Below are 26,077 nucleotides of genomic sequence, written 5' to 3'. Positions count from 1 at the left end.
AACAGCTGTGAAATAAGTAAAGGGCTGTGGCAAAGAGATGGGGTATAACCTGACAGGTAGTAAAGAACATAACGAGTTGAAAATGCAAGAGGGGGGAGATGAGGTACAGATATTAGGGAAAAATAGGTGATCATTCATGATGGCAGTGCACTGGGAAAAAGTACCCTGAGGACTTGGTAGAGATGCCATGGGTGCTCCCAATTTCAAATCTGGCATAGAGCTCTAAATGTTTTTCTCTCAAAGTCCTTTTTGTTGTTGTGTAAAGCATGCCAGAAGGCGCACATCTTCATATCATGTGCTGAACTCTGCTTGCAAAAATAGCCCTGTAGTTCTGCATGTGCTACTGTCATGTGGAAAGCTAACCATGTAAAAACCTGTTTGTAGGACTGCACAGCACTTGCAAAACCTCATTTCATTTCTAGACAGCATTCTCCTGAACATTAGCTGAGCTCTACATGGGGCAGCTCTCTAACACAGGACTGTGTGGGAACAGAAGGGGTATGAAATGGATTAAAGAAATTATTTAAGAAAAATACAGGGAACTAAACTTGTTTAGCCCTATCCTTTCTGCATAGGAAAACCAAATCCTGGCTTGGAGCATCTGTATGGTTATACCTTTGCCAGCTGACACAGTGGAGTGCTGTTCCTCTTGAGGGGAGATGCAGGAGAACCCCTTTTAGCACCTAGCTTAGCTACATGGTTCTTGAAGGACATACCCCTTTTTCCTTTGGAGTTCAGTGCAAAGGGTCTTGGGCGTGAAGCCTTTGTATGATTTCTTCCAAGTTAGATTTTATGTCTGCATGAATAATAATTTGTAAATAAGTCAATGAAATTACTTCTTATCCCAGTTATCCCAAAGTCTGCTAAGACTACTAGAGAAGAAAAAAGAAGCTCTTCCCTTCAACACCTGCCCTCCACCCACACACAAACAAAAAAATACTCTGTTTGCCTTTAATCCTTCCTTCTTCAAAACTGTGTGGTAACAATGTTATGATGAAGGGATAAAGAGCTTACTTTAGAGCCAGAGGAGAAGAAAGAGTAGAGGGCTCTCAAGTCTCATTTCAAGGATTGAAAGACCTTAAAACATGGAGAAGGAATATACTTGTTGCATCCTGAGTTTGTCAGCCACCTTCTGCTGTTTCTTAGTCAAATATGTCAGCATCGTATGCTCCTTCTTATGTCTTTAAGTATCACTTCTTTTTATTTTACCTTTCAAGGTTTTTTTCTTATATTTGGTATCTTGAGTTTTTTCTCACATACAGTGTGAGAAAATGCATGTAAAAGGGAACTGTCTGTTGACCAATCAAGGTAATTCCTAGTGACATTACATGGCTTGTAATATACAACACATCTAATTAAATAGTTCCAAATCAGGTTTCTTTGTATCTTATGTCATTTATTGTTTAAAATCAAGTCTTAATATTTTTATTAAATTTTTTAAAAAGTGACTTGTATTACTAAGATCAAAGTCACTATAAACTCAATCAAACTAGAATAGCACTGTCAAAGTACTATCTCGTTAGAGCAGGTCCCTATATCAGAATTAACAAATAGCGTTGGACTACAACCAAACCATTACATGTATATGTAATCAATACTTATGAATTCCCAAATAAGAAATCTAGAAAGAAAGCTGTCCACTTAATTACACATTTCAATTAAGATTTTGGTCTCAGGCAGCACAGTAAGCTTATCTGAGCATCTCACGAAGCCCAGCTGAGTTACTTGAAAGTCACAGTTGCAGTCATTGGCACTTCTACTTAATTGGACTGTTATGCGGCAGATCTTTTCTTGTGATTTTTCTTGCTTTCTTTACAAAAAATAAGTTTTACAGTATAGCTCCCCTCTGGGAAGGTTAGCAGCTATAGCTGAACACTGAGAAAAGCTAATTGAAGCTCTGTGGTTTTTTTCCAAAATAAAGGGCATGCACAGGTTCAAAAATGTTTTACAAGAGGAGATATGAAGTTGAATTAAGAACATAAACAAATTAAGGTTTGGAACATTTCCAAATATTCTCATGCATGTACTAGATATAATTGTATTCTTAAGCCATAAAACATTAAAAGGTCTCTTTCCACTTAAAACAAGAGCACAGAGCAACAGCTAAAAATACAAAACATCTTACAGCGATTCTCTCCACCCAGTCCAGCTCCTAGCACAATTAACAGTTAAAGAAGTCAGCAAAATACAGAGATTATATAGACCATGTATTTGAATGTGATGCTTATTAAATCTACAAAACAAACAATAAATAAACAGTAAATACGCACTAAAATGGAAGAGGGCAAAGACCACGCAGCAGACTGCTTGGATGTTGTACGTGCTTTGTGGGGTTGGATGCTCCTGTGTGACGCAGCCAGTCTCAGTGAAGGAGGTTGGTCTTGTTCGGTGCTGAGCCCTTCTGAGTGAGCTTGTTTGCACTCCAGCTTGAGTTCTGTGGGTGTAATTTTTTGCAAAGATCTTGTAATCTTCACAAAGATGGGGGGAAATACAACTACATGCACCGTATGTGCCTGCAGAATAGGGTAAATTATCCATGCTAACTTCTAACAAATCTAGCTCAGGTCCTAAAGGTATCTTTAAAATGGGAAGAAAGACTGAAAGAAACTGGGGGGAAGAGGCGGCTAACTGTAGGCACAGTAACAGCTGTGAAATAAGTAAAGGGCTGTGGCAAAGAGATGGGGTATAACCTGACAGGTAGTAAAGAACATAACGAGTTGAAAATGCAAGAGGGGGGAGATGAGGTACAGATATTAGGGAAAAATAGGTGATCATTCATGATGGCAGTGCACTGGGAAAAAGTACCCTGAGGACTTGGTAGAGATGCCATGGGTGCTCCCAATTTCAAAACAGCTTAGACAGGCACCTGTAAAAAATGACTTGGGCATTCCCTTTGCTACTTGTAGTAGAGACTTGTAGTCTCTTTCTCACCCTAGCTTGTGGTGGTCATAGATGGGGAAGGTCTCATAATACTTCTATTACAGGAGTTTTAAAGATGTCTGTGAATTTATGAACTAATACCCTATGGTATCAATAATATGGCTTATTAAATCAATCAAATGATTGACGACTCTGCATTGATCACAGACTTTGGAGGCTTAAATACATTTTGTGATGTCTGGCGAGTTTCCTCATGAATGAGGTTGCAGTGACTGTTAAGTCAGGTGAAAATTTGTGATCATAGAATCGTTCAGGTTAGAAAAGACCTTTAAGATCATTGAGTCCAACCATTAACCCGGTGCTGCTGAGTTCACCACCAACCACGTCCCTAAGTGCCACGTCTACACATTTTTTAAATACCTCCAGGGATGGGAACTCAACCACTTCGCTGGACAGCCTGTTCCAGTGCTGTACAACCCTTTTGGTGAATAAATTTTTCTTAATGTCCAACCTAAACCTCCCCTGGTGCAACTTAAGGCTGTTTCCTCTCGTCTTTTATCACTTGTTACTTGGGAGAACAGACTGACCCCCACCTTCCTACAACTTCCTTTCAGGTAGTTGTAGGGAGTGATAAGGTCTCTCCTCAGCCTGCTTTTCTCCAGGCTAAACAATCCCAATTTCCTCAGCTGCTCCTCACAGGACTTGTGCTCTAGACCCTTCACCAGTTCATTGCCCTTCTCTGAACACAGTCCAGCATCTCAGTGTCCCTCTTGTAGTGAAGAGCACCGCCAGGTCCTTTTCTACCAGTCAGCTCTCCAGCCAATCCTCCCCAAGCCTGTAACGGTACAGGGGGTTGTTGTGGCCCCAGAGCAGGGCCCAGCACTTGGCCTTGTTAAACCCCATACCACTGGCCTCAGCCCATCGATCCAACCTGTCCAGATCCCTCTGTAGAGCCTCCTCACCCTCAAACAAATCACCACTCCTCCCAAGTAGCCATGCAGCCAAAGGGGCCACCCACCCACAGGGAGGCTGTAAGGAGGCTGGGGGGAAGCTGAGGAAGGAAGGGGGCCGGGGTGGGATGGCAGCCAAGCAGCACATTGGCTCAGCCCTGTCCACCCACCCACAGGGAGGCTGTAAGGAGGCTGGGGGGAAGCTGAGGAAGGAAGGGGGCCGGGGTGGGATGGCAGCCAAGCAGCACATGGGCTCAGCCCTGTACCGTAGAGGGGCAGCCCGAACAGCACCTCTTACTCGCAGGCCCACAGTGGCCTGGTCTCACCTCTGCCCTCCCCACATTCCCACAATGAGACTGGCTCCTCCTGCCCCACTAAATGGCGGCCTGGCAGGACAGGCTGGGCTGAGCCTGACCGGTGGCCTCAGGCGGGGTCACCCACCATGCTTCAGGCCGGGCCGGACCACAAGGACAGCAGCAGGGCTGCGTTAGAGCCTCAGCAGGTGATGACAGAGGATGGCGACCGTGTTCCACTTCCAGTTCAGGACAGAAGGCTGATTTGAAATGCCAACACTGGCACTGTTGAGAAAGATTCAGACCGTTCCTTTCTCGCCCTCTGACTTTATGTAAGCAGTGTTTCTGTCACAGTGTTTTATCCCATGCTTGCTTGCTTTTTTTTAGCATTCCTGTCTTCAACTGTGTTCCAATTCTGCTTTTGTATTTGCTGCCCTTTGGGTGTTTTTTTCGAGGTTGGTTTGTTGTTTTCTAGAAGGCAGCATTTCCTTCTGCTTAGGGGAGGCAATGTAGAATGACTACAGAGAGAAGACTGGAGGTTAGTCAGGAATTCCTGAATTCTGCTGTCTGTGAGCTAAGCTAAGCTCATGTGAGGACCATTATTGTTCCTTAAATACATTTTGTCTCCTAGCTACTTGCTGGCATTTTTTGTTGCGGTGCATTTTATACAGACTGTTTGATACCCTGTTCCCAGTGAAGTGCTCCTGCCTGTCTCACAGTTGCCTTTGCAAATATTAGAAACTTCAGCCCTTTGGGATAGCTTTAATAGCTGATGGTACAGTTTCCCTGCAGATATCTGCAGCATTTGGATCGTTTCCTGACATAAACGATGCTTCAAATACCTTTGAGGAAAGGCTTTAAGCAGATAGATGCAAGATCGTGAATGAGCATAGCTGGTAGCTGAATATTCTGTGTGTAAAACGGTGGTTTTGTCCTCTTTCAGCCATATTCTCAGAAGACAGAAATTTCAGTGAGTCTGCCTGGAAGAGTAAAATTTCTTTGTCTGCCCTAAACACTCCAGAGCCAGCAATGATGCATGAGCCTTTAGTTGGCAGCCAGAAAAGGAAAGCAAGGAAAACTAAGATCACACATCTTGTCCGTACAGCAGATGGTCGAGTGTCACCAGCAGGAGGGACACTGGGTAAGGAAATTGGAGTTTAAATTTTGTTAAAATTGAATGGTTGGAGAAGGTTTTGGAATACGAGCTACCTATCAAGGAAGTATTTTTCATTTACCCTGGTTTCATACCTGCTTTAGAAAGATCACTCTTTAAGATACAGTTATCAATTAATTTGGAAATCAGTGAGTCTGTAATAGCCATTTTTTTTTAAATGCCCAAATCTGTCCTATCTCCTTGGATGTTTCTCTCTAAGAACGGAGAGCTGATATAGAGACAAATGGAAAACAATTACCTTTCATAATCTTTTTCCAGTCCAGCAAAAAAATTACACTGCACCTAGTTATGGGATGTAAAAACTAGTTCTGTAATATGGTAGTTAATGCTATAGTCCCTGCAGGAGTCCTCTGCAGTTAAAATAATATTTCAGTACTTACTTATCAAAAACATACACGAAAGTTCTCTTGCCTAACTTAAAAGATCAAACTCAGTTGAATGCAAAATCAGTAAACTGCATAATAAACCTTAGTACGTGCTTCTGCCCACAGCTTGGGTCAGAAGAGGTTGTAGTATGAATCGGATTGCATTTGCAAAATTGAAGTCCTAAAGGTAAAGATTCTGTTAACGCCAGACTAGTCAGTATATTGGTGGTCTACTGTGACTTTAAGGACTAGATTTACAAGCTTAACTTTCCTTTATTGCAGAGGAGAAACCAAAAGAGCTGCCGCCACAAAATACTCTTCAGAAAACATCAAGTGCAGAAACAGATTGCAACAGTGAGTGCTCCAGAAATGCAGAGACAGAAGAAAGTCATAGTATTACATCGGATATGCCAGCGGTGTCTGCATTTTTTAGCTTAGCTGCTCTGGCAGAAGTAGCAGCCATGGAAAATGCACACAGGTATGTTTTTCTTTTCCCCTTGTTGTCTTAAGTGAATGGTATGTGGCTGCCAGCTTGTTCAGAAAACATGTGAACTGCAGACTGTTTAATTTGGCCTGTGTTTCCTCTTCTGTAGCTTTCTATGAATGCCTGTTTTGCACCGCTTCCTTAGTACTGTTAAGTCTTCACCTAAATACCAATGCAATATATTTCAGTAGCCAGTAAAATCATCCTCCCTGGTAAGCTTACCTACCAATTTTTTTACGTAAACAGGTTCATATGCTCCTCAAGATGGTAACAGTTGAGGGTTTCTACTGATCAGATGCTATTTGTCAGATAATATTAGATTTAAATAGCTATTACATGCTGATTTGCATATTTCAGTGGCCTAAAACTGTGGAGAGAAATTCATATATCTTCAGCTGAAGTTTTTGTGCTGAATCTTAACTCTTGTTCTTTGCTGTGTAGGACGCAAAGCATCTGCAGAATGGCATGGGGCAAAACAACTCTGGGTGATACAAAGCCACGTTAGTGTGGGATAGTCCTCTTCATTACTCAGTAGACTGTCCACACAGATAAGGAGGAGAATGTGCAAATTACTTAGGGCCTTTGGACCAGTTCAGCATGGTCAGATCCTGCATGTTAGACCTGTGATGGGAGCAAACCAATGACAAACCTCAGTTCTTAATTATCCAGAGTAGTTCTTTGATGCTGCAGCTTACTCAAGATGAAAGCTTTACTGCAGTGGAAGGTCAGTGAGAAATGCTGGGACTATCTGAACCCATCACAGCCTCCCCAAATGGCATTTGGCAGGTTGCTGGCTGAGTAAGAAACTCCACACGGCAGCAGTTGATGACATCATTCACAGATTCAGTTTACTGTTCATCCCATGGTCCCCAGTGACCAACCCAGTCCTGTGTGCAGGCTGCACATCAAACATTGGAAGGCTTTTTGGAAGCTCAGTGGCCCTAAAAGAAAAAAAGTCAACTGAACTCGGCCAGCTAGCTCTTCTCTGCAGAGGCTGTTGCCTTGCTTAAACAGCATTGTTTTGAGTAAGAAGTGTTTTCACACTGCAGTCAGCCCAGCCTTTCCTCTCAGCTTTGCAAATCAGGTGTCTGCTATCGAGACAGCAAAAGGCTGAACTCACTTCTGGCATCTTCTGTGGTCAGAAGCCACACAGTGAGACTTGGGAAGTGCTGTGCTAAGCTCTGCTCTCACTCACACGCTTGTGGTTTCACTGATTTCCATTAACACTGACCAGAATTGCACAAGAGCAACAGATTTTGCTTTGCTCTGGTTTTCCCCTCTTTGTTCCTCATAGAATTCTTGTCCTCCTCTTGTTCCCATTGAGGTGAGCTAATGTTTTACATAGCATCTGTTTGGGTCTTTGTTTCTTACTCCCAGCTTTCATCATGCACCTAGAGCAGTGCAGCACCTTCCAAGAGGCCTGAAAACACCAAACCAGCAAATGCCCAGCAGCTGTTGCAAATTCCAGCTTGCATTTACCCTAGGGTGGGAGGTGGGGACAGACTGGACGGGACAGGATGGGGGGAATGACAATAGCAAAGGACTCTTCCCCCGTGGAAACCTAGCCATTGTCCTTCGCAGACTTGGCAAATGGAAATCAAAACGGAAACCTGAATCTCACAGGCTAGATGCTTCTCTATTTTCTACTCTGTCAGCTATATGTTATCTTTTGTAACCCTCTTCTTTATTTGCAAAAAGCCGGAAATGAGAATAACAGCATTAGAGGTTTGCTTGATGTGTTTCTTCAGTATCTGACTTGAATTATTAAATAATTTCACAGAGCCTTGGGCCATAGGAGCCAAATTCCTTTTTAACTGCAATTAGAGCTTGTCTGGCAGTAGCAGCGTGGTTTTCATTTGAAGGCTTCTGTTTAGCTTTATTTACCTTGTGCATGCCCCGTTAAGTGCTATGAGCCTGAGCTGCATTTTGTGCCAAGGGCACTACATTGCACTCCGGTTGTGCAGAGCATGTTGGTACCTCCGTTTCTGCTGAGGTCTTAGTTGTGCCAGTGAGGTAAATGAAGTGGCTCTCGTGTAAATAAGAAGTGGGCCACAGATTTCGTTGCTGCAAATGACACATACTGAAACAAAAATAGAACCTGACTTGTGAGATTAGGTAACAGGCAGTGACGTGCTTCGTGTATGTATTTTAAAAGATAAGCTGCAAAGGAGTTCTCCTGGGTCCATCTGCTACAATGATTGATTTCCAGCACATAATTCTGGTGCCGTTTATTTTTATGGTACCCTATGCCAGGGATTAATTTGTAAATTAACACTGCTGAAAGAAGTGTTGTGCTGGGCTGATGATGTGTTAAGTCATGGAACCTGAAGTCATCCCAGTGTGCAGCTCTGCTGCTGAGTGTATGTGCATATTGCTTAAAAGCTGGCTGTTGACTGTCATTAACATGGTATATGCCTCTGTGCATTTACTGTCAGAGAGCTGTACTCTCTGCTTCTCGGGGCTGATGCTACTCCCTTACAAAATGAGTAACAACAGCGCTTGTGCACTCTGAACTCAGTCTTCAGCTGTGCGTTTTGAGTAGTCAAATACCATCCCATCTCAGTGTTGCCTGATTTTGCATGGTGTGGCAGGTTGTCCTCGGGACGTTGTGTTACTGTTGCAGGAATACCTCTAAAAAGAGCATGTACCAGCGGTATGTGAACATCTGTAGCAGGAGGGGGGTTACGGTGCTGTGATACCAGATGTTAAACCATATCGCATGCCACTTTCCATCCTTTCTGGTCTGATAAAAGCACCTCCCATGCTCCAAATAATGATGGGTGGCTTTTCTTTTCTTCTTTTGCAGAAGTCAGAGGGCCACACCTCTCCCACATGACGGACAGCCAAATGAAATGTCTCAGGCTCCAGTGCTTATTTCCTGCGCTGACCAGTGAAGCTCCACTTTATTGTAAAACATTGTGCTTTACCTAATATCCTAGCCTTGTCTTTACCAAGGGAAGCTAGTCAGTCCATATGATGGAAACTATAGACTGCAAGCAAGTGCTTATTGCTCAGAGTGGCCCAGAATTCACTGGAAGCCAGATGTTAGCAACTTGGGCCAGATCCTCAAATCGGAACCCAGTATGTAGAAGGATGATACTAAATTGTCTATTAATGAAATGGAATGATCCCAGAGCTTGCTTTCTGTTGAAGGCTTTTAAACAGTAAATAGGTGGTTGGTGTGAAAAAGGCTGCCTTTACTGTTAGCTCACACAGCATCTCTTTTACCAACCAGAGAGTACAGCAACTAGTTTCTTATAATACCTAGTTATTCTAAATGAAAATTAAAAAAAAAAAAACCAACAACAAAAACACTGACGCACTGCACTAGTTATTATTAGATATTCTTAGTCATTTTTGTACATGAAGATTTAAGTTCTAAGATGGTTTATATTAATAGGTTATGCCTACGTTTATATTGTAGAATGAATTTAAAACCTGTTCCAGAGAACTCAAGGCAGCCTGGACAGATGTACCATTGTTAGCGGTGTTTGGGCAGCCATGTGGTCCAGATGTTCTGCACTTTTATATTTGCCACCGGAGTGGTAGAGTTTACTGGGAAAAATTCTGACAGGCTATGTTTGGGTTTGTTTCTTTTTAATTTAGCTTTCAATAACCAGGATGATGTGCATTAGAAAAAGGAGTGGTGTATGGAAAAGAATATATTGCAGATAATTGACTTGTCTTTCATGCCTTGGAGGGTTCCTTTATTTTTGCATAGATATTGGAGTGGCTTGGTGAAATTTTCCTGTAAACAAAAAGTACTGCAAATGTGTTTTTTCAAAAGTGACCTTAGTATTATTTCACCATTCTGAAAAACCTAAAACCATGACTTTTCAATATACACGTACACCGATAAACGTACTTTTTACATTTGAACAGACACTGGCATTCTTGTAGTTACTATGCACAGTCCAGATCAGCTTCAGAGCTTACGTAAGGGCCAATTACAGTTTGCGTTGGGAAAGTGGCAAGTTGTATACAGATAAACTATCACGGCAAAGTAACATTTGACTAATTCAGACTACCAAACAGATCCATCTGCCAGTTTCGGTCTTTGCTTATGTTGAATTTTTGTGTTTTGCTCTCATAAATACATCCCAAAAGCAGGCCAAGTGTATCACTTGGCCTGTTAACTCGGTTATATTGACTTACACCGTTGTATAATCAAGCATTGATTCCTACCAATAGATGCAAAACGATCACTAGTAATTGATGTAAAGCTACAAATTCAACAGGGTACTTCTTCTATAGCACAAGATGTTTCCCTACTTTTTGCATTGTAGCACAACAATTTACCAAATTGGACTCCAGCAATAATTTTCTATTAGTCTTCGTCATACCGGCTGAACTTTTGATAGTATTAGATTGAGTTTGAAGTTCTTTGAATTAAGTCTTTAAATGATGCGAGTTTACATCATTGTATCAGGCATTCTTATTTATACTTGATGAATTGATAATGTGTTTTGGGGTTTTTTTGTAACTAATTTGATGTAATAGCCATATGGACAGTAAGTCTATTAACACTTGCTAGGTTTAGCCTTTCATTGTTGTAGTTCAGTGAAAGCCTTTGGGTCAGTGTCAGGAAACAATATACAACATACCACGCGAGTTGTAACAAAGAGTTAAAGGTCTGACAAAAGGCGGGTAGTTGGGGAATTGTCACTGAAACAGCACGGTCGAGGATGCATGTGTCGGAAGAAGGGGACGACAACAAAAGAACGACAAAATTTACAAGCCAATGAGTCAGTGAAAAGGCTTTTTAAAAATTCAGGTGAATATGTGACTAAGAGCCCCTAGAATGCCATTGCAGCTTATGGCAGTATTTTTAATAAGATTTTATTAAAGTTTTATAAGTTATTTTAACAAGACAGGAAAACCTAAAAGACTTAAAACAGTTGGGTCACAGCAAGGTGGCTGTTGGAGTTTTGGACCACTTTATAATTAGCTGAAATCCAAATATGTTACAGTGCAGGCCATTCACCTTGACAATGGTACTAACTTATTTCTCTAGAAACCTTTAGAGTAGATATATTTTTGTCAAAGCACCCCATCCTTCCTCGATTTAAATTTCAATATTGTTCCTGAAGATATTTCTGTATATTAATGGTACCTTTTTTAAAAGAAACAGAAAATTACTTTTTTCTATATGAATTAATATCTTACTTGATCTGCTTTTCCTTGACTTTCCCTTAGAGAGGGGGTAGGGTTGGGTCAGTTTACTGGATATGACTGTTTTCAGATACTTATAAACCTTTTTGTAGATATGCTTAATTTTTAAGCGATTAGGCACTGAGAGTAGCAGAAATCCTGCAAAGCTTTATAGTTCACTAGGCATTTGCCTTTGTTGGTTCTCTGAGTGATGTCTTGATTTCAGTAGCTAGAACTTTCCCTGAATCTACTAGAAGGGGTATCAGTATTTTCAGGTAACAAAGTCTGTTAGCACAACAAAAATTTCAGACCAATATCTTACTGTATTGGGGTTGGGTTTTTCCTTGTTTGTTTTGTTTAAATTTTTATTAATTTCAGCTGCTTTCATTTTGGAAAATCGTATTGCTATCGTGTGTACTTCAGTATACCAGCAAACACTGTTGCCCGTTAACACATCGTCCACAAATGCCTCTAGAGAAGAAATTGTTGCACCTTATGTATATCTCAAGCAAACCAAAATATGATGCTTTTCTGCTTTGTTTATTCTGAATATGTTGTATCATACTTTACTGAACCCATTTTAACTTAGCTAAAGCTATTGATATTTATGCATTTCACATTATTTTCTGGATCTGAACCTGTGTATAAATCTTTCTTTAAAAAAAAAGAAAAGCATTTACTGTAGTTGTACTCTGTGACTTATCCATGGGAGGGGGGAATCTTGTCTCAAGTGTAAAATGCAGTACTGTCCCAGTTTTCCTTGGCTTTTATTTATTTAGTGATCTTTGATATTTCGTATGTAGTTTTGAGGTATACAAAATACATTGTCATAGCCAAAGCTACAGATCTAAGCAGCTGGGAGAGGATAACTGTAATGTCTTCTTAATTGTTCTAGTACTGTATACAAGTATGGGAAAAATGTTCTGCAGAACATTTGAGATGCAGATTCTTATCCCCACAGTAGGTTATTTTCCAGATACTAGACCAAATCAATCAAAACTCAGTGATCTTGAAGGTCTAAATATCAACCTTAATGATTCTATCATTCTGCGATTCTAAAAACATCTATGGAGATTGCTTAATGCTCTGCTTATGGCAGTAACTACCCCTTGAATGTGCTGTGATTTCAGAAATAGAATATATTTATTTAAGATGACTGAATGCTCTTTTATACTAATACAATATCCCAAAGTCATGAGCAAGAGACTTCTTGGTAGTTTGGGTTTCTGTTTTATAGCATCGGTGCATGACTTTTGAACTTAAAGTGATAAGCGTTGTTGGAAAGGGGCACAGGAACAAGGCGCTGGTAGAAGCGTGTGAATTTGTGGTGTTTAAATTCCAGCTTTGGTCTTTATTATTGGGTGAAAGCTGCCTTTGTAGCACAAGGCTGAGGATTACTCTGCAGTTTGTGTTGAGTAGAAACCCAAGAGAGTTGTAACTCGCACCAGAATGAGGGAATGCCTTATAGTTTGGATGCTGTCTTTTGGAACAGGATATTAAATTGAAGCAGTTTTAACTTCCACTGCCTGTTTAGTTATGTCCAGAACAGACTGAAGGCAACAGCTGTAGATGTGGGACAGCTAAGAGAGAATGAAAGGAAAGCTGGCCCTTGTTCTCGGTGTGGCAAAGTTATAGCAACAAAGGGGAACTAGGAAAAAAGATGTGTGTGTATATATATATGTGCGTGTATGCGTGTGCGCCTGGGTGTGTACATTCCGCAGAAAAAATGTAGGAAAAACAAAAATATGATGAGTCTACAAGAGACTATAATGTATGTTGACCCTTTGAGTGCACTCCCTGTTTTTTGAATGCTGAGTCTGATATGGCTACCTCTCCTTAAACGACTACTTTCATTAACTTCCATTTGCTTTCAGGCTTGATCATGTAACCTTTTCAGCTGTTGATGCCATTTGTGTGTCGCCCTGTGCTTTACTTTCCAAGAGCAACGTTTAGATAATGCAGACAATGTAAAGGCTGAGTTTACGATGGTAGCCACACTATGTTGCTGGAGCATTTTTGTTTAACCTCTGCCATAGTTACATGGGTTGCGAGACATGGGTCCTCCAGCTCTAGTTGGTTCAGTGAGGTCATTTTTTGTAGCAGCAGAAAATGCAGTGCTCATGGGATGGTGGACTTGAGAAACTGCCAGAGGTGACGCAGTAAGCCAAATGCTGCTCTTAAACTTATTCTGGAGTTTACATTTGTGATCCTCATTTCACAAGAAAACGTAACTGTGCAACTTGTGTGCTGTATACCATATGTTAGCCGTTAGATGCCGTTCGTTTGCTGTGCCTGTTTGATAGATTGTAGAGCTCCGAGGTATCTTTGCCATGTTTTTTAATACTTGTGGCGTTCTCCTTACCTTGTACATATTGTGGAACTGTCACCTACAGCTGCCAGGATGCTGAGGCACTTCAGGACACCGAGCACCATGAATGAGTGCATTTAGGCTGTGAAAGAGTTAGTTGCCTCCTCCCCTGAACTCCCCAATAAAAAGGCACGGTGAGATCTATGCTCTCACCTAAATACTGTTATAGTCCTTTATATACTTGGTATTTTCTACTGAGTTGACAACTTCAAAGAAGCTTATGAGATGGATGTATATTTTACGTTCCCCCACTAATGCTTCTAAGGCAGAAAGCTAGGAAGACTTGACATGAGATTTCCACTCAGCAATCCACCTAAGCCTGAGCTGAAAACCATCCATATTTAAGGGGCAGCATTGTTGTTTGCACTGTGGCAGTTGCAGGAGACCCAGTTATGGACCACTACGCTCTTGGAGTTAAGCTTGGGCTTGCATGATGTTCCTGGGGGAGGCGCATCATTGCGACCTAGGGCCTTCATTGACATGGAGTTTTAAAATTGACTGCAAATAGCTTAACATTTATTGAGTTCTTCCAAACAATTACATTGTAGTTCCTGGGTCTAGACTGTTACTGTATACCAGCAGACCCACACTGTACTCTACTGGAAAAAACCACACCTCTACAGGCTAACTAACCAGGCTTCCGAATGTAATGGTCTAATCTACTCTTTTCACCCCTACAACTGAAACTTTATTTCCCTCCCCAACATACACACACCCCCCGCTACACTTTATTCAGTGGTTGGGGCTTTGAAGGTGACAAGAGGGTCACATAGGAGCACGTGTCTGCATGTACGTATGCACATGCATACACACACACATATCTGAGTGCAGTGACTTGCAACATGTTCTCTGCACAAAAGGGTTCCTACGTTCGGTCATAAAACAACAGGAGGTTTTCCAGATAATAGTTTTCCAACTTTCTTTCTGGATTTTGGTCTCTTTCCTTCACATTGCACCATAAGGAGTGATTTTCAAAAATCACCCTTGCAAAAAACCACAGATTGTGCTGACCTGGATGCTGTGAAAACCATCTTTCTCAGCAGTCCTTACTTTTAATAACGAGTACCTGCTGACAGTTACAACACAACTTTCTTGCTATGATCTTTCTTCCTAGAGCCTAATCCTTCAACTTTTATTCTCACACGTAATTCCACTGAATTTTGACCCAGTATTTGGCTTTATTCTCTCCAAAGCTTGATGTAAACATGCCTTACAACAGTTCATCTCCATCAATGGTATAACAGAGCTACTGCCTTCTTAGATGTGTGTAGTTAAAAGTCAATAAGCACATTTATAGAATGTCATGCTTTTTTCAAAAACCTCTAATTTGATATTTTTAAGTGCACATGTTAAGTCATGTGTATAACATGCTAAAGTACATTAAACTGTGATAATGAAACTGAATAAAATATTTAATAAAGTATTTGTAATATTTGATAAGGACCTTCATATAGATTTCTTTATGTTCATTCTATTTTGGTTATCTAGTGTGTGCCTGTAAACAGTTTCCCATTTAAATCTAATGATTGCAAATAAATACTATTCAAATGGAGCTTCTTTGATACTTCACCTGCTTTACTATCAAATGATTGTTTAACATATGGCTGAGTTACCAGTATTTGCAGAATTCGTTTTTAGCTGCAGTATGATTTTGTTGGCTTTTTTATACTTAAAAAGAAACAAGCTCGTTTTCCACCTGAAAATGGAAGATGCCAAAACACAAAGATGAATCCTCAGAACTGTAAGCTGTAGTTTCCTACCACATCATCCATTCAACTCCTACACAATGGCTGTAAAGATGTCACGTATTTCACAAAGAACTTCTGCCCATATGTTCTTGCTTGTGTGTCTATCGTGGGAGCTTCCATTTTATTTTTTAAAACTTCTGAGCCTGGTTCAAACACTGTTGACATTGGAAAAATCCGTAGACCCATGCACGTGCTCCAGAATTCTGTGTGTTTGTATCGGCATAAAGCTGGAGGTTGTGGGGACAAAGGCAGGACTCAGTGCAGTTAGGCTGTGGGAGAAAAGTTTGCCTTTTCTCCTGAACTTTTCAGATATCCACTTTGTATTTCTGGATTTTGTCATCTTTGTACAACTGGGAAGCTCATTTATAATCCTCATGAGTACAAGAGAAGTCATCTCACATGAAGCAGCCCTTGCTGTGTTTTCGATCTTTGAATACTAAGAAAACTTGCTCAGAAACTGATTCTCTTTTAGAAATAAGTCGCAAGTGTCATCAATTTTAAACTTAAAGGTCCCCGCTACTTTGGAAAGTTGCTTAAACCAGGACTCTGTTCTGCCCGTTTGTTTTACCCTCTTGAGGCTTGAAAATTGGACTGTTAGGAATCTTGTCTTTCCGTGCCTGAAGCCTCCTTGGTTGCAGTGTATTTTTCTTATCACAGAAGACCCAAGTACAGACTTCATGAAGCCGTAGACACTGGTTGTTCACATGAGAGCAGAATTTCTGTCTCTGATTCAAAAGCAGAAGAAAGCAAGCCTTTAGGGGGTGTTCTCGTTTTTTGGTTTTGGTTTTGTTTTTTGACTATGTGCCATTTACTCAGGGAAGAAGAAATGTCCACAGTCTTGCACTGTCTTTACTGGGTATGCATCAGTGTGTCTGCAAAGAAACGTGTGCAGTGGAAGAGCTTTAGCAGTAAGGGCCGTGTAAAGATCATACTTGGAGAAGGGGGAGAAAAGCTCTGAATTAGTGAGCAAAAAAAGCTGGAAGAAATCTTAAGAAATACATATTCTTTCAGTATAGTATGCCCAGTCAGGGACGTTGAAGTCACTGTTCTGGCATTTTTTTATTACCAAATTACCTTAAAACAGTCATCTTTATTCCTTGAACTCCACATCTTTTCTCATCTGCTCTCATTTTGTTCTTCCAACAAAGCACCTGCTGAATTCAGCTACCTGTTGGTGCATCCAGACCTGTTTTGTTTCCAAGCACTCACTCACATTGCTTCTTGCAGCTGCATGGCATTACACTGACATCTTAACCGTCAGGTAAGATACACTTCCACTAATACTTTTGAAAAAACACAGGGAAGAAAGGCATCATCCTCCTCAAGCACCATGCCTCTGCCAGGCCCTCTGCTGTTCTGCCCTCAACACAGTTTGGTTGGGTCCTTTTCATTGTTCATCCCAGAGTTTCCTAATGTGCAGCTAACCCTGATTTCAGGCAAACTTTTTTATTCCTACAATGTGACATTAATGGAGACACAGAGTATACTTGAGCATACCATAACCCTGCTATATACCAGCTTGTGAAGCTGTCGATTCTTCAGTAGGACACTAGCACTTTGTAACAAAATACGAGATGCGTTCCTATATCTGCTGCAAATTTCTGTTTTGTTTTGTTTTCAGAAATAAAATCTGTAAGATACAACTCCTAACATCTATTCAGTGTCAACTTCTTTTTGTAGACTGTTCTTGGCACAGCAACAGTTAGAAATTGAGCTGTAATACCGTATTTAAAACATACTCTAGTTTTCAGCTAGGCGTCACTGGTTCCTTTCTGATAGGAGAAGGTAACTTTAGATCTTCAGCAGAAGTAAGCTAGTACAAGCTGTAGCTGTCTTAACCCCACGTGGAACTCCAGTTGAAAAGCCAGCCTATATAAATTGACACAAAAAGTTTATTCCATATGGAGCAGCACTTCAACCTGTTCGTGAGCCCATGAAACAAGGAACTAGTTGAAACAGTCCCAGAAATCAAACCGGTAGAGTCAGAATGTCAGGCGTAGCACTGAAGTGTAACTTTCTGAATATGAACACCTAATACGTTAATCCACTCTGTAGCATTTTGTTTCTTTTGTTAGCTTAGTGTTAGGATATGGAGAAGTAATATTGAGAGTGTCAGGTGTACTTACTAGAATTTGCACACTAAGACAATGATGATCGAACAACATTAAGAAAAGAAAAAAGAAAAGAAAAAATTGAGCTTTCAGTAGGTGTCCTTTCAATCCAAAAGAAGTATTTGTCATACATCTTAGATACAAGCCCAACTAAAGGCAGACCATCCTGGCAGACCATCCTGGCAGACCATCAGGCTCCAGTCAGATCAATCTGAGCATCAGTTCCCTTCCTTACAATGTCTGGGTGGGTTCCCTTTATACCTGGTGAACACCCAGAGTTACGATCTCATTTCAGGCTTTCCTGGTATGAAAAAGCTAAATTCCTAAGTGTTTTCTTGAGTGAGGTTCTTAGTACTGCTGCTGGAGATCTTAAGACTCTGCAGCATGTTGCCAAAAGTCTTAAGGTCTAGTATCTGATACCAGCCTCAGAAAGTTTGCCATCATGGGATTTCTGTTCTGGTTGGGGAGCCTCTAGTTGCTGCTGTCTTATCACTGTGGTTTATTAAAGCATTTTACCATCTTTGAGGACTTAAGGAGAATTTGGGAGTCAGAAGGTCCCAATTTGTCAGTAATTTAAGATACGTGGGTTTGGTGTTATTGTCCAGTAGTAGCAGGTTTTGTAGTGCCACCAAGTCTTTCTGCAGTTCTTGTCTGAGATGTGCGCAGTAGTAGGGTAAACCTGGAGCCTTTAGTGGTGTATTTTCAGCCTGGCAAGACCAGTGACTTTGGTTCAGATGGCTTGCAGCATGCCATAGCCTTTAGCATAGGTCAGGGCGATGTCATTTGTAGCAAATTCATTGCATGTCTTTCTCTGACAGCCAGACAGTTACATTCTGAGATGTTCCATCTGGTTTGGTCCTTGCTGGCTCAGTCAAAGACCCGTTCTTGCCCATGAGTGAACCTTTCCAGGACTCCCATTTGTGGTGGTGGTTGTGAAACAGGACTCCAGCAGAGGAAGGCTCTTTTGCCACAAGCCTCCATTAGCAAACACTGCTTTTCAAAACCGAAGGCTTGTATGCTCCCTTCAGGGGAGCAAAGTGTACCTATGCCCCAACAACTTTGTCCATGTGACACAGTTTTGTAAAACGAAATGAAACAAACCTAGCTGGGAACTCCATGGTAAAGCTGGACCTTCAAGAACTTCCAGGTTTCAGTAGGTGGTGGTTTGAGAGTGAGGGGTGTAATGTGTCTTCAGTCAGAGCAGCTATGTAAATTGTGTGCACAGATTGACAGGTTATGGCAACAAAGCTGGGTTTCCTTTTGTTTCGAAGAGCAGTATTTTCCAATGGAAGTAAGGTGGGAGGGAAATTACCATAGCAGCAGATGGGCTATTTCAGTGTCTTCAAGAGGTGCCAATTTCAAGAGCAAGGTTTGCCAATCAGAAAAATTTTAAAAAATTTTAAAAAAGAGGAAAAATTGCAGTTCTAGTCTGTGGCATGAAATGGATGCTGAGTTTTTCTTCAGCCGCTGTAGAGATGATTTTTCATCCAGAAGTAATATGTGAGCTACTTGAGGTCTCGTGATGCAATTCCAATTCATCCCATTCACCTCTAGATGACAGAAATGTTTGGCACGTGGCATTAAGCATTGCTAACGAGTGCTTCCCTGTGTGTACGTCATAAGGAATAGCAAGTGTTCATCATCATTTTAACCAGTGCTTAAGAAAATTCTTTCTGCTGTGTTTCAAGAAAATATATGGTGCTTGGCTGGCACAAGGCCGTTTTACCCTGGGAGATAATGGAGGAAAGCATGCGCTATGTGACCGTTTATAATCTAGGTACGTGATTTTTTCCAAAACACCTTTACTAGTAACTCTCCATGGTGTACCATATTTAGACAGAGTTAATTCAACTTCGGGATCTTTAAAAGTGAAGGTAACTACTTCATTCTCATGCAGAAATCCACCCCAGCAAGGGAGTCTCTTAGGGCTGAAGGGTTGCTGAGGAATGCCATATGCAAGTTCCAGTTCTCCTAAGACACAGGACATACAAGATGTATAACTGCAGACTTAGGAGCCAGGCTAATGGCAGGTGTCGGCACAGGTTCACAGTGTGATTGTGTTGACTTGCATGAGGGGAAAACAAAAAGAGTCTATGGTTTAAACCTTGAGACAGCTGTATTTAAACCCCATTGGATTCACTGAGTCCTAACATGTTGTCGTTTGGCACCATGTGCTCTTGCTGGAGGGTTGCTGTAGCGGGAGGCTCTGTTGCAATTCTGCTTGTCCTGAGCATTTTTTGTTCAATGGTTTTCCGCAACTCAGCATTTCTGTCTCATCTCTGGGTCTAAAGATGGTCATGGGTGCCTAGATCGGTTGCAGCTGTGGCATGGTGGTACTTGGTACAGTAGTCTAGTGCACTGACAGGTGCAGCAGCTCCGCTGTAGGTTTAAGGCAGTGAAGTGGTAACCAGTGATTCTCGAGGTCCTCCAGGATTGCGTTCTTGGGGTGGCCAAGTGAACTCACTGCCTGCTTTGGAGAACAGGGTGAGGGTTTTATGGAGGCAGCAATGGCAAGCCTGAGCATGTCACTTGGGCAGCGTGTGTTGTGCTCAGTGCTGCAGGAGCGCACAGAGAAAAGACCATCTGTCCTTAGGACACTTGGGCCAGGCTCAGGGGAGAGCAGAAACAGGGAGTGCTCATAGAAAGTCCTTATGAAAGCAAAGCAGAATTTTACTCAGTTGCATCCATACGCGCACAGCAACAGGATCCATTCAGTCTTTTATTGCTTTTGTAAAAAAATTGCCTGGAATACACGATGTTTGCTGCCATGAGCAGTGATACTGCACTACTTGCACAGCATGCACTGCATGCTTGATCTCGTACAAACAAGTAAGGGGAAAATATATACAGGGTTTTTTTACAGATTTCTGTATCTACCTGATGGAAAAAGGTACCTGACATACCTTGATCATTGGGTGGTTGGAAGAACAGTAACTCCAGTTTATCTGTAGGGCCAGGTGCTTATTTTAGCATCTTAAAAGATATGGAATATACACAGATGCATTTTTTAAATAACTGATTTGTGACAGTGGTGCTCCTGATGTATGTTTGATGTGTGAGAACCATGAAAGCACTGTAACACATAAGAGCCAATGTAAAGGCAGTAGTTTCATTTTCACAGACTGTTAATCTGCAACTAGTTTAAAAAACCTAGACAAAAAAAAAGATGTGTGGTGTTCCACCTTGGCAAAGTGATTCTGTAATTGATAGCCAAGGGTCGCCAACAAGGATTTAAAATCACCTTTAATAATGAGATAACAATGTTTTCTTAAAAAGGTCTGGGCTTTTAGAACATTCAGAAATACTCCAGGTGCTTTGCAACATGAGGGTTTTTTTACTACTTTTGATTAATAAAACCACGAATGCAGTTAGTTTAACAATCTTCAAATAAATAGAAAAATGGCAGATGCTTTTTTTTAGATGCGTTGCTTCAGACCTAGATGGGAGCCCCTCGGTAGCACTGGCCTGTCACACTTGCAGTGCTTGTGTGAGGACGTGGTGGCATGTCTGGAATGTGCAGCTGCTTTTAGCATCAAACCACCACCCATAAATCTCAGCTGTTAGAAATTCATTGCTATCAAGATAGAAGGAGCATAAACAACATAAAAGCTGTTTAAAAATAACTGGTTGGGATTTGTCACTTTTGTCAAACCTACTGTCTGACTGAAAATGCTTTATATTTGATACAGACAAATCTCTTCTCTGTATGGCTTTGTTTCTGAATCTGGAAGTCAGGAATGTCAAGCTTCGATTACGCATTTCTCACCTTCCTTTTCAGTTACCTTGCCTTTCCTCTCTTCTCTTGAGCAGCTAAAACCTTGATGGACATCAGTAGCGAAGCGTCCCACTGATTTTCAGTAGGATGGGCAGTGTCCTTCACCTTCTCAAGCTACTGCACAGCTCTGAAAAACCCACAGAGCTTATTTTTTTAATAAGCAGTATTTTTACCAACTATTTTCCCCTGGCATGGCTGTACATCAAACACAGCTTCTGCGAAAAGGCAGGCACAAGGAGGTGGAAGCCTCCAGCGAAGTGGGTAGAGCAGCAGAGCTGGAGTCCTCAGGGCCTTCTTGCACTCCAGCTTTCCGTAGGAAAACCCAAGCAGCACCAGTGTCAGGCACCAACCAGGCCTTTGAAACAATGGTAAATTATTTCCTTCTCCTGACAGTTACTTGTTGAGAAACATGCGTGAAATCACATGCTTATTTTTAAAAACAAACCAAACCCCCCTTCAGCACTGCATATTAGACCTACAGTGTTTGTGTTAACTCATACTAAACCTTAACTTGCAAAATTAAAGTCTTGCCACATTTCTGAATTTCTTTCTTAGAGGACAATTAAATTTTCTTTCTCTATAATTACTGAAAAAACTTTCAGATCAAGTCAATTTCAGATCACATAAAATACTGGCTTTTACCCAGTTAGGCGTCTCTGAGATCTGAAGAAGTGTGGACGATGTTTTCTTCACCTTACCTTGCCCATATAGCCTCACCTAAGCCATCAGGTATATGTGGGGGAAGCCTGCAGGATCAGGACCACCTTTTCATGAAGCATCATTGCCTTCCCTCCAGAGAAGGCACCCTGGCCTCTGGGGAGTGTGGCACAGCAGCCTCCCTGCATCCAAATGGCTTGGATGGGGATGCCAAGTGAAGGGTGCGGGCAGGGCCCCTCCGTGCCCCCTGCAGAAAGCTGCAGGAAGAGTTGCACCTGCCGGAGTCAGTGAGGGCTGTTGCTCTGCATGTCTTGTCAGGCAGGAAAATGTTGCTTTTAATTTCTGTATCTTTCGCCTGCTTCTGTTTGAAAGCTGTCCTAGGCACTTTGTGTGACAGAGCTTGTGTTGAGTGAGCAGTTCTCTGTGGTTTTGAGTTGTTACGATCGAAGATTTCGTGGAGGCTGTGGCTGCACTGGATACTTGCTGTGTAATCTCCAGCTGTCTCCTTGAAATACTGTGGTGGATGTCTCAAGGCCCTGTGCGTGTGGCATTACTGCTGATGCGAAGACATTTCTATCTTCATGTTATTGTTACTGGGCATTGATTTAATCAAGAAACATGAATTCAGGAAGGATGTCACAGACTTTCATAATTAAGTGTGTCACTAGATGTTTTTTTTTCACACCTGTGAAATTTATAAATGGGGGAAAAAATAATTCAGGGTGCAGACAAGCCTATATGAAAGGCCAGCATCTCCATAAATCAAATTCTGCATTTTCTGCTTGTGTTTCTATGGTGAGGGCAGGTCAGCAAGCTGCTGAAGTAACTGTTCACTGCAGAAATGGTAAATGGATGGATTCCTACAGCCACCCATGGACAAGCGTGGCAGACCGGTGCTGACACTGCTGCTGTTTAATCGCTTCCTTTCATTCCTTGTGTATCAATGGCTGTTAACGTTGTTGTATTAACTGCGCTGCATAAGCCAGCTGAGAGGAGCTCAGTATCTGAGGTCGGCTTTAGAATGTTATGTTACGTGAAACGAACATCGCAAATCATCGTTGCAGAACTGTTGGTATTCCCTAAAGGCGTTTCATCTCGATGTTTGTGAGTGCCTGTTTAAAATGTCTTAGCCTCCAACCTTGACCTTTTTTTTTTTTTTTTTTGAGGCAGAGTCATGTTTCGTGTAAACTGGGTAATTCTTTGGGCTACTTGCAGCAGATTTTAGAAAACAGCTGCTCTTTGAATGCCCAACCCATGCAAGCTATTGGCAAGAACCGGCAGAGGATATTTAAAAGATGCGGTGATTCTTGTCAGTGTGGGGGTTTCTTGCTCCTTATCAACTTGTCGATAGTTCGCTCAACATTTTGCAAGACAAAAAAAGACTGAAGGGAAGCTTCCTGTGGCAGCTTTTGAAGTGTTAGAGTAAACAATCTCTCTGTGTTCTTCTTTGTTTGATGCTGCCCAGGTTTTATTCAGGGGGACTGTAACAGTGGAGAGACTTTTGATAGTTTGTGAGGAAGATGTAATCTGACTCTTAACGGGATGTCTGAAGAGTGTGTGTGTGTTCCTGGACAAACAGCAAGCCAAGGCAGAAAACTGAGCAGCCAGTCAGGATATTAAACACATCCTGGGTCGTAGCAGGACGAGATCTTGGCAGAATTTACTTGGCACAGAGTCATAGCGCAAAAAGGGACTAGGAGATGCCAGCTAGAGTTTCTCTGCCCTAAGGCAGGTTACACTATACTTGTCACATGCCTGACCTGGATATTCAACATGTGTTTAAAAGCCTTTAATAGTGGAGACTCAACCTTTTCCCTGTGCTGATTTTTCTAGTGCTTCTTTATTCTTCGAGGCTGGTTTATTCCTACACTGCCTAAGTACAAAATTTTAGGGTATAGAAGGAAAAGACGGTGTCCTCAAAAGATGTTAGATATAGAAGCAGCATTTTAGCTGTTTTATATATGCAACCTTAGAAATAATGATCAGATAAAATCTGAGATGAGATTTTCAAGGAGCACCAGCCCAACTTTATTGCTAACCACAGACCTCCTCCATGCCTTTGAAAATCTATTCCTTTGAATGGTTTGTCAGGTTGACAATTAATAGCCATACCAGAAAGGTTCAAAGAAACCTTTCTTCTCATGCTGTGTTTTCTATCTAGGAGTTGCCTTTAATTTTTTTTACAGAGTTCTGACAAAAAAACAAAAGCAAAAACCAGAAAACCAAACTAAACCAGAAAAAAAAACAGGCAAACCAAAACCCGGCTAGCCTGCCAGCTTTTTCCTCATATCTTTTCAGATACTATGAGTCCATCATTAAAGCCATATAGCAAGGATGAAACCAAAGGAGAATAGCACCCATTTCATCAGGCAGTGCTCGTGCCAGCCATGCCAAGAGGCTAGTGAGCTGACGGTTCCCAGAGCCTGCCGTCACTCTACCATCCTCTCTCTCAGCTGCCTCCTGGCTTGGAAATGGGCATCTTCTTGGCTGTCCTTGGTGGGATGCTGCAGGTGAGGAATCACCTGTGCTCGCAGGGAGTTCCCCTGCCTGGTGTCTGATCTAGCCTCTCCGCCAGGAGACATGGGAAAAGCTGCCCCCTGTGGGACAGAGACCCGTGGCTGTACCTGTGGTACTCTTTCCAGGTGTGGTACTCCAAAACCAGGACTAGTGGAGTAATTGTGAAACATTTGGGAGACTAATGGAGCAAGTCCAGTGTGTTAGCAAGAGCAGTGTGTTCCCTTGCTGATGGTGGGCTGATGATACCTGTGGTTTGTAGAGAAGTCTCAGAGGGGCAGACCATGCTTTTCTGCAGGCAGAATACCCATTATTGGGAACAGGCACTCAGTGGGGAAGCAAAGGGGAGAGCGCATCCCTCAAGCAAGGGTTGCCTTTATTTTCTGCCCATCCCGGACTGTCAGGAAGGTCCCTCACTGCGCTTTTGGTCACTGTGCCTGGCACCAGGGCAAAGTTTAGCTGTGCTTAGCAGAAGTCACAGGGTGCAGGAAATGGGTCAGCAAACCTCTTCCACACTAATGGTCCAGGCACTGGGCAAAGGTTGCCTTGACCACGCTGGCATACTGCTGGGACCTAGCCTCAGTTCCCACAAGCCCTACTCTTCTTCTGTGTGGTCCCATGCAGCTCAGAGTTGGGGGGAGGCAAGAGCAAAGTCCCCTGGCTCTGGCACCAAGCATCTTTGCACCTTCTGCAATGCGCAGCAGCCCCTTGTAAGCCCCGTGCTGCCGTGGCAGAGGCCAGCAGCACCACCGAGTGCTGTGCAAGGTGCTGGGGTGCTGCTGAGTGCTGGCTGGGCATGTCCATGGCTTTGTGACCCCAACAATAAGCAGCAGCAAGTGGAGCCAGGGGTGGCCCAATTCTGTTTAGTTCCTGTAAGAGCCCATGACAAAACCCAGTGCTGACCAAAGGTAGACTTCGTAAGGGCAGTATCTCCACAGACAACCTCCTGCAGTAGCTGGCCATCTCAGGGCGTTGAGAGAGAAAGCATTAAGAGCTAAAAAGGAAATGGGTGCAAAAGAGCAGTTAGGAAAATGCAATTTCCTCCACAACCTTGTGAGTGGAAGGAATGGCACCATAAAAGGGGAAACAAAGCATAAGGGAGAGATGAACTGATTTTCCCCAAGCCCGGTAATCCGCCTGGCAAGGAGGCCTAGCTCAGGTTTTGGCTCCTGGTTTCACACACAAACTACAATATATGGTGAATGCCAATCAAGCTGCACTTTGGTTGCAAACCAACCAGTATGTTCAGCAGTCCCCAGCTTTCATGATCGATAGAATCTTCAGTGATGCCTGGAGAAGGGAAAGTGTTTTCCTCCGTGTTTAACAGTTTCTCTCCTGCTCAGATAGACTCTTAATCCCTTGTGTTCCCCCTGATTTCCTTGCACCTGCTCAGCCCTAGCAATCCTACCCCAGATAAACAAAAATGAGGTGTGGTGGTGTTAAAAGCAACAAAAAAGGCTGCACGTCGCCATCGCAGCAGATCAACCAGAGCTTTCAAACTGCACTCTTTTCCTTGGTGGTCAAGAAGCCACAAGAGATGCCAGTGAAGATGATGACTCTTGAGTTGATTTTATATCCAATATAAGTACTTCTCTCTTAAAATGTGG

At 42.2% G+C, this 26,077-nt stretch overlaps 1 protein-coding gene across 1 annotated transcript in view; it reads left to right on the top strand.

Moving 5' to 3' along the window:
- The window catches only part of BBX (bobby sox homolog (Drosophila)), a 59,958-nt gene extending 50,513 nt beyond the window's left edge, over positions 1-9,445 (top strand). The window contains 4 exon segments of the mRNA XM_010131867.1: positions 117-150; positions 5,056-5,264; positions 5,945-6,140; positions 8,953-9,445. Coding sequence (XP_010130169.1) covers positions 117-150; positions 5,056-5,264; positions 5,945-6,140; positions 8,953-9,040 — 527 coding nt within the window. The 3' untranslated portion in view covers positions 9,041-9,445.
- Positions 9,446-26,077: the final 16,632 nt, after the last annotated feature.

The sequence above is a fragment of the Buceros rhinoceros genome, unplaced genomic scaffold, assembly GCF_000710305.1.
Source record: "Buceros rhinoceros silvestris isolate BGI_N320 unplaced genomic scaffold, ASM71030v1 scaffold3242, whole genome shotgun sequence".
Classification (NCBI taxonomy): Eukaryota; Metazoa; Chordata; class Aves; order Bucerotiformes; family Bucerotidae; genus Buceros; species Buceros rhinoceros.
The sequence above is the reverse complement of the archived record's forward strand: the minus strand, read 5'-3'. Positions and strand labels throughout refer to the sequence as shown.